The sequence below is a fragment of the Danio rerio genome, chromosome 8 (genome assembly GCF_052040795.2).
Source record: "Danio rerio strain M-AB ecotype USA chromosome 8, GRCz13ab, whole genome shotgun sequence".
In the NCBI taxonomy this organism is placed as follows: Eukaryota; Metazoa; Chordata; class Actinopteri; order Cypriniformes; family Danionidae; genus Danio; species Danio rerio.
The window spans coordinates 33887501-33897041 of NC_141028.1; the positions used below are offsets into that span (position 1 = coordinate 33887501).

The window sequence follows — 9541 nt, forward strand, 5'->3', positions numbered from 1 at the left end:
CAGAGTTGCCATTTAATGTATAGTAAATCTGACTAATTTAAAGTAGCGTCGCTTCGCAAAAAAAAACGTTATGAATGCATGCTACACTTCCGACTGCACATTGTGTTTTCTTTTTCTTATGATGCACAGAGTTTTGAGGTAAGACACGTTTTCATTTCCCATTCACTGACAGTCGGACAGCCTCATCCAGTTCATCAAACTACTTTGAAATCGAAATCGAAAGCGAAATAAAACAGTCTCCTCATGAAAGCCGGCGTATCAGTGTACTGCTACATTGAAAACATGCGATTCGATATGTGCCTTCTGATTGGTTCTCGGGATATAACGCCTTTTTCTGTCAAAGGCAAGTGGCATTTAGCTGCTTTTGCCTACAAACTGTTATTTATTGAATGTGCTGATGCTGGGATTTGGATGATTAGAAGCAAATCTATTTGTTGATTGTGTACTCACCTGGGTGTCCAACCTAAAAACAAAAATCGGTAAAATACGCTTAATGTAAACGTTTCATTCACACTTTTTGTACTTTGTCATGATGGTTGTTTTCATGTTTCTGCCTGCATCCTCATAATGTTGCGCTAAAATAAATTCTGAAAAAGTATTACCATAATACACCACAAAATGAACAACGGAACAATATGAAACAATTGTTATTTTGTCCATACAATAAATATATATATATATATATATATATATATATATATATATATATATATATACATATATATATATATATATATATATATATATATATATATATATATATATATATTAATTCTTGGGTGAACTATCCCTTTAAAAAACCTTAGGAGAAGGTTTAATCTCTCCAGACAGATGCAGCTGTTCATAGAGTCTCTCAGCTGGGTTTTATGGACTGCTGCTGGCTCTTGTAGATCTGGCTTCTCATCTCGCCAGCAGTACCACTGGACTTTATAACAGCAGTACTACATGCCGCCCTCCTCTTCTCTTTCTCCCCCACCTCCTCTTTGTATGCTATGCCAGCATTTGCTTTTGTAACAATTACACAACGTGGTTTCCAATGAAAGGATTCTGTCAGCATTTCGAAAAGGTTAGACGTCTCCAGCTACACTGCCACCACCTTCTGTTCGGCCTGTGTTTGTCGTGTCACCCTGCTGTTCAACACAACCCCTGTCTGTCAGACTAACAAGCCGAGCTTCTGCATCGGGAAGAAGAGGAACCTTTAGTTTAACCCTCATGTTCTTCAAGACCCCGAGGCCAGTTTAATAGCTAATGAAGATTAAAGGATCTGATTTATGCCTTGCTTCAATCTCATGAGAATAAGTCTACAAAGAATTTTTTATGTTTTAGATGAATTTATATAATCTAAAAATAAATATAAACAAGTGCTATTGTTTCAAAAAAGTTCAACTATTTTTAAAAAGTTTTTATTTCTGTATTTATAATATAGTGAAAACATTACACATTCAATTTGACATAAAGTACTAATAGATATTATGAATTATGCATGTTAAAATTAATACCAATCTAGTTAAAAATATAGCTGCAAGCAGCAATTAAGGGGCCGAGCAGTTCTGAGCCAGAATGAGCATTTGAGCACATTTGTTAGTGCCGTAGACAAAAACCATTTCACCTACTGACATGAATTTAACAACACTTGGTCATCATGGTCTGACAATGATCCCGGTTAAATTTGTTGTTATTTTGGCAATCTCTCTTGGAGGAATTTGCAAAAGAAATTTCTGAACAAAATCAATATGGCGGAAAGGAAGTTTAGCCAAATAGAGCATATTTGGTATCAGTGTTCTTGGCTTGACCCAAGGAATAAGTTGAGATCAAATATATGCAGTCTAAAGTTATTAGCAAATTTATGATTCATTATTGATTAGCGAATGGTTTATAACTCTTGACCACTAGGTGGCGCTATTACCAAATGTATGTGTTAGGGTCATTGTGAGAAGCCAATGACTCATCTAAAGTTCAGTGTCAATATCATTAAGCATTGCAGAGTCACAGCCTCAGATGCACTTTGACATTGTGCTAGCACATTTGTCGATGCCATAAACAACAACCATTTTGCTTATCTATATGTTTTCCATAACTTTTGGTCTGCATGGTCTGAAGATGATCAGAGTCAAATTTGGTGACCATTGAATCATCAGTCGAGGATAAGTTTGCACAAGAAGATTATTGAACAAAATCAATGTGACGTACAGGACGTTTGCCTAAATATGGCAAGTTTGGTATCAATGTTCTCAGCATAACCCAATGAATAATTGAGATTTTACAGCCATTTTAGAAGATTCATTATTGGTGGTTAATTAAGAGTTTATATCAAATTACTGAACTAACATTTAATTCTATAGCCACTGGTATTGTTGGTGTTTTATTTGACCCGACATAGATTCAGTTGGGTTGTGGTCAGGGTATTGAGCTGACTATTCCATTACCTCAGTTTTTTTTTTTTTTTTTTTAACTACATTATTGCTCACATGCTTGTGTGTTTGGCATTGTTGTCTTGTTGAAACACTGATTTTGGGGAAATATCCCCTTCAGCATAATAGAACATATTTTTTGTTAAAAATATAACTTGGTAAATAAAACTTTTCTGATAAAACTTGTGTACCCAATGCCACAGAAAACCAAACCATGGTTTTTGCGTTTTTTACAGTCTCCAGTGTACTGAGGCTTGAAATGTGTACATTAGGGTTGTCTGACATAATGTCAATGACCACTAGATCAAGAAAGAACAATTAGCTGTCATCAGTCCACATTTTTGTTTAGGCCAGTCGATGTGTCCCTTGCCAAATATTTTTCTTATTCTGCATATGCCATTTTCTTTTCTTTTTTTTCAACAATGGTGCGTGATGGAGGCTTCTTGCTGACAGCTGAGCCTACATCAAACGTCTTTTGACTGTAACTGTACTTACAGGTAATTTTATACCATCTTTGATGTTTCTGAAGGTAATCATTTGCTGTATCTTTGCCACTCTGACTATTCTTTGATCAGTTTTAACTGTAGTTGCTTGTATTGTTCCACATATTTCAGGTTTTTGTTGCCCTTTATAGAATTTGAGAAAATTTTAGATTAGCGTCTTGTCATATAATATTTCCTTGTCCAATCAACTTTTACTGTACATGAATTACGTTGTTCTTCTGAACAATATTTGGATTGGAATGACCTATTTCACATAACAAAACATATTTATACATATTTTTTAACAATGTCTGACACCTTTGCTGACTTTCTGCCCTAATAAAGAACGAATTATAACCCTTGTTTTTTTTCAGAGAGGAAATGTATTCCTTCATTAAACTCCACACTGTTATTCTGAACACCTTTTAATGCATTAGCCAATTATTCAGTAAAAACTGCACAAATGACTCCGTGTTTGGGTCAGTAGTTTTTCTAGTACACTACTACATCAACAAGTAAAAATGGATATTTATCTCATGAGTAATAAAAGTGGTTATTAATAATACAGAACAATAGAGTAGTTCTAACATTAATATCTGGTGGAATAACCTTAATTTTCAGTCAGTAAATTGTAAAAATGCTCTAATTAACAATAGTTTTATTTCAAATATGGAATGAATGTTGTCAGACCTTGATAGAATAAGAAATGCAGTATGATTGCAGAAAAAAAAGCCAATTTTCAGGTGGCCTCCTATTTATTTTTTAATAGCTATATGTGTTTTATATGTTCGTTGGTGTGCTTATTTTTATTATAAGGGGCTTTTAATACAGTATGTAACCAATAAATTGCAGCAAACTCTCTTTCGTAAAAACGCAGATGAATCTAAAAGCGGCTTTCTGAGCCAATTTGCCTCTTGTCATCTCAGCGGCACACACATCTCCAGCAATGGAAGTTTTTATATAAACATTTCTGGCAAGCTGTGATGTGATTACTCCATCCATCTTGCCGCATTTGACTGTTCAATTTGCCTTCCCCTGATTTTTGACAAAAAAAAAAACAACAACAAACAAGCATGCAGCACAATCTCTGAGGAGAGAAAGATTTGGGGGTTTTTTTAGGGGGAGGACTGTCAGAGTTTAAGACTGGGACAGGTGGATTATTCCTATCGGCTGCATTGTTACACTGCAGTGCAAATCCTCCAGCAATTAGAGGCTCTCATTGAGGTGGAAGAGAGGATATAGAGACAGCAGGCTCAAGGCAAGCGTGATGCCCGTGGCAGGTTGTGCTCCACAGGTTTCTGGGTCACATTGAACATTAAAAACAGACTGCTGCTTTCATGAGAACATACATGATTTGGTTCACTTGTAGCCTTTAGCATGTGCAGTGCATGTGCTTGACCTCTTGCAAGTCATTATCATGCATTTTGTACGTGTCTTGATTTAACAAATGGCGTTTATGTCTTTACAAGCAACATTGTGTGTTAAATATTATTTAAAACACAAAAACTTCTGAAAATGCTGGCTTACAATTACGGGTCACATATGAATAAACCCAATTGCTGCGTTAAAATCTAATTACAAAAATTATTTAACCTAACAAAAAACAGCCCAGCATTCTGCATTTTATGTTATTATATTAACACTGTGTCAGAACTGTTTGTTCTTTAATCACTGTAAGCTGACATACATAGAGAACATTAAAAAGCAATGTCTCTCCTAATAGTGCATGTGAGAGGTTCTCATCTGAGCTGATTTTAAAGTACATTATCTAAATTAGAGCAAGATTAATATGAAAAAGGAGGTATTTGAGCTCAGTTCAAATCTGCTCTGCATAGCATCGTATATAATTTAAAATATGGGTTGAAATGCGTTTAATTAAATATTCTGCTTTTTTTCGGATTGTGTCTGCATTACAATTTCAGTCTTATTTTAGATAATTATAAACAGAGCGATAATTCATTATGAGGATGAGCCTCATAGAAACGCTAGAGATGAAGTGCATCACTAGTATTAATAACACTGTTATAAATGCAGCTTTAACTGTCATTTCAATACATTATAGATTTTATTGTTCTTCATGTACACATTTGATTATGAATAAATCGAGCTATAATTAATTATGAGCATGGGCTTGATAGAAAGTATTATCAGAAATAGTAACTTGACTTGAGATCATCCAACTGACTTATAGTAAATACAGCATGGCATAGTACACTGACTTAAATAGTTAACACTGCGGATAAATTTATACAACTGTTCTGTCTGGTTCTTGAATCAGAGTCATGCAATATTCTGCACTTGTCCAGCCTCTTAACCCTTCACCCTTGTGTATTACTCCGCCCACATACAGCAGCAAGCAGAGGACACTACCGTTTTCCTAATTGAGGCTTTTTTTTTTAGTCGAGAGTATAGTTGTTTAGATTGCAACTATGCAGTTTATATATAAGGACAGTGCCTATTTTTAATATTTATAATTTCTTTGAGACATTGTCAGGGGCCATCAGCCTGTCATGTAGCAGACCAAAGACGGTTGACATTGTTCATCCACAAGATGGTGACAGAGACTGCATAATAAGCTCTTAGATGGGAAAATATCTGCGTATTTTCAAACTATACAGCTAATCAAATTATTGTTAAACTGGTAAATTACATTCTAAGTCGATATCTCTCTTTTGTATGTTGTAGTGCTGTATTTAACCTATGGTAATTTGTAGTGTATTAAGAGTGCATATCAGGAATGTATGTATTTTGTGCTGGCCACTCTTTGCATAACCCTGAGTCTCTTTTTGGTTGACCATCTGTTTCTAATGAGTCTCCTGTTTTCGTTACAGCAGATTAGTTCAGTAAAAAAAAAGAAAGAAGAAATGCCCACGTGTGTTTAGCATTTTTCCTCATCACAAACACAACAGTAATCTGGTAGTGTTTGTGCTGCTTTTTAGCTGGTTTAGGTGTGTTAATTGGGGTTGGAACTAAAATATGTTGGACACAGGCCCTCCAGAACAGAGTTTGCGCACCCCTGCTTTAGATATTATGCTGGAGAATAATTTGCTTTCTGTATGTCCAAAACCACAAGCTTCAGATAAAGCAGAATGACCGCGATGTGCGGACGTCTTTCCATTTTTGCGCTTACTTTCGTGACCTAGCAACAGCCGTAAACAAAACAGCAGCTCAATGACGCAAGCGTACCGGGGTTCAGAAGGAAAAAAGACAGTATGAACACAAACAAACCGAGGAGGTGGCAAGGGGAGACAATCGAACTTGGGTACGGTCCAGGCAAATGAACCAAGTGTGAAAGCACCCTAAATGGATGTTGGTGAAGTAGCAATAGTTTCTGCTGTTCTAACGTCAGCTGCAGATGTGAAAGTATGGCGGAAGAAAGTAGTTTCTCATACAAAAGCGTTTTTAGACTCTGTGTTTGATTTTCTTTTTTATACACATGATTATGCCATCTATCTATCTATCTATCTATCTATCTATCTATCTATCTATCTATCTATCTATCTATCTATCTATCTATCTATCTATCTATCTATCTATCTATCTATCTATCTATCTATCTATCTATCTATCTATCTAACTATCTATCTATCTATCTATCTATCTATCTACATACACACATACAGTTGAAGTCTGAATTATTAGCCCCCTTTAAGCTAGATTTTTTTTCGAGTGTCTATAGAAAGCAACCATCGTTATACAATAACTTGCCTAAATGCCCTATCCTGCCTACTTAACTTAGTTAAGCCTTTAAATGTCACTTTAAGCTGTATAGAAGTGTCTTGAAAAATATCTAGTCAAATATTATTTACTGTCATCATGGCAAAGATAAAATAAATCCGTTATTACAAATGAATTCTTAAAACTATTGTTTAGAAATGTGTTGAAAAATCTTTTTTTTTTTTTATCACATCACACAAAGTGCCTTTTCATGTGCTTTTTTATTTTATGGCCACATTGCATTTCTGTGTTCCATCTGACCACATCCTCAAGGTCAGAGCAGTTCCCTTCCACATGGCTGCACATCTGATGGCACTTCTGTCATGGTCACATTGTTCTCCTGTCTTCTCCAGGCCGTGTTTGATGTGGACAAGGACAAAGGTTTAACCCTGATTGAGGTTTGGGAGGGTCTAACGCCAGATGACATCAAGAAATGCACAGGAACACCCTTTGAGGTACAGTTTTGGAATTACACAAAGACTAATAACACTGAACGCTTTCCAGCATATTGATATTTAAACACAAGTGCAGCCTTAAAATGGTTGCTTGTATAAAATCTAACATCTGAGTTCAGGGTCATCATTTTGACATTTCTGTTTTTTTCTCCCCCAAACAGGTCTCTCCCAACTTGAAACCAATGCAACAGATTTAGGAGATTTAGGTAAAAATGCTTCAGGTATATGTAGTTTGCACAGCTCACGGAAACCACGCATTTGTCAAATCCTCCAAGCAAATCCTTTTACTGTAGGTCTTCGGTTGAAGATTCTTTTAAGGAAATTCACTGAAGCATGCTCAAGAATTCAAATATTCATCAAGCCATCACAGTATCTTCATGTGTTCATATAATTTCCATGAATGTGCAATAGAAGAATAGCATAGACATATGAGTTTATTTAAATGCCGAACTCTGTTAGACTAGCATCAATAGGTACTGAATAGCGAATATTGTCATTAGAGTAAATCAGTTTAAAAATGAAACAAACAAGTGTTTAATCCTTCATCACAATAAGCCTGGACTTCATAATTTATGTACAGTAGATTTACCATCTGCCCAACTAATTCACTTCACAGGTCTGAGGCCTTACATGTTCTTTCCACATTGTGTACATATCACTTGTACAAAGCAATAAATGTCTATTCGTGACCTGAGTGAAAATGAATATTGTGTTTTATAGTTTAAAGTGTTAGTTTATAGCAAAACCCTCATGTTATACTTGAAAGATATGTCTGATTAGACTATTACTGTTTAACTCCATTTAATGAAGGTAAATGGAGAGCAAGGCTGCATTCTCACTACAAACGTTGGTACTCTATTTAAATGTTTTATTTAGTTTGAATCTTCTTGTTATTTTATAAATGTGGCTAATATCAAATTCTAGTGTGTTTTCCACACTGACCTGAAAACTGCACAAAAGAGCTATAGCAAGCACATTTCCATAGTCAGTCTTTATATATTTATTGATACGATGATGTGCTTTGGAAGCAAGATCATTTCTGTGCAGGAAATGAGGATGAAGTCAAAGTGCAAAGTTTTTACAAATTGAACCGTATGACCTAGAATGAAGTTTAGCTAGTATGGAGCTGTCAATAAACTGCTGTAATATATGTGAGTTCTCCTGACTGTCCCTTCACTGTATCTCTACAACTGTCTGTCATATCCGTGGAATGTAAAACCTTTGCAGTGACTCGCTGTCTGCACACAAATATAAAGAATGTTGGTCTAGAGCAGGGGTGCTCAAACATTTTCTTATGAAGCGCCGAAAACCAACCTTGATTGAGGCTAGTGGGCTACGGTAAATATAGTTGCCAGGGGTAATGTTCTAATTTATTTAATAATATTTAAAACTAATTAGAAAAGATTGCATTATATGAACTAATGCAGCATAATTCTTGAACATTTAATATTGAACCTATTACAATAAATACAAAAACAATCTTATTTACAACAGAATGGAGTTACAATAGTTTTTGACTTGAATTGCTTACCGATGTCTATTTTTCTATCTGTCGAGTGACATCATTTACATTTTTAAAAATCGGATTTATTCACAACATTTAATTGAAAAAAAAAATCATTTCAGCTAGCTTTTTTGTGGCTCAAAAATAAAGCAAACAAAATAGGTTACGTCAAATTAGAAATGACGATCTCTTTTGAAAGTTTCGGCCCTGATCCTCTCCATCCTTCTCATTTCTCAGATGGGATGGCCAAATCAAAGGTTATAGTGGGCTTATTTTGGCCCAAAGGGCTCTACTTTGGGCATCTCTGGTCTAGAGTGATGTAGAAGTTGCATAAAGTTTGACTGTTTACACTGAGGATGCATTGCCCGATATGTCTGATTTAGGACAACATATGAATGAGATTCTGATCGGAATTGAAAAGTTTAGTTTAGATTCCATGTGGTTTGTGCTATTCACACTGTCATGAATAAAGCAAAATTGCCAAAAACAAAATCAGATTTGGGCCACATATTCCTGTAGTCTGATTCATGTTGCACGCATTAGAGCTCAGTTCTGATTTATTACTAAGATGTGCATTTTTGTATTAGAACATCTTTAAATATTCACTCTATATTCACATTTGGATTGCATGTAGCTTTCACTGCTGACTGTAACTGCACAGTTATTAGGATTATTGGTCCAACTTCACTATCTGATGAAAGTCTTGTTGCCTTTCCAAGCTTTAGGAATAATAACTTGACTTCTAGTTGCTCATTTTTATCAAAAGTGGCTTATATGAAAGGCAAATGCCTCTAGATTATGCTTATTTTTGAAAAATAGAATATGATAATGCCTTGATTTTTAATTATTTAATTAGGACTGTAAGGTCTGGCTTTGCTAAGACAAAGTCTTGTCACTTAACAGAAATAATGTAAAATATAAAGTCATGGTGCAGTAAAAAAAAAAAAAGAGTTAATATTGTGTATGACTCCT

The 9541-nt window shown here is 35.1% G+C and overlaps 1 protein-coding gene across 2 annotated transcripts in view; it reads left to right on the forward strand.

The window, feature by feature from the left end:
• Nucleotides 1–9061, forward strand: part of oxct1a (3-oxoacid CoA transferase 1a) — a 106366-nt gene extending 97305 nt beyond the window's left edge. Inside the window, exons 15-16 of one of the 2 annotated variants that reach the window (XR_015496997.1) lie at nucleotides 6964–7065; nucleotides 7227–7766. Coding sequence is in view for 1 of the 2 variants with exons in the window: in NM_001007291.2 (NP_001007292.1) it covers nucleotides 6964–7065; nucleotides 7227–7262 (138 nt within the window). In the remaining variant the exon portion in view is untranslated. 2 annotated transcript variants of the gene reach the window in all.
• Nucleotides 9062–9541: the final 480 nt, after the last annotated feature.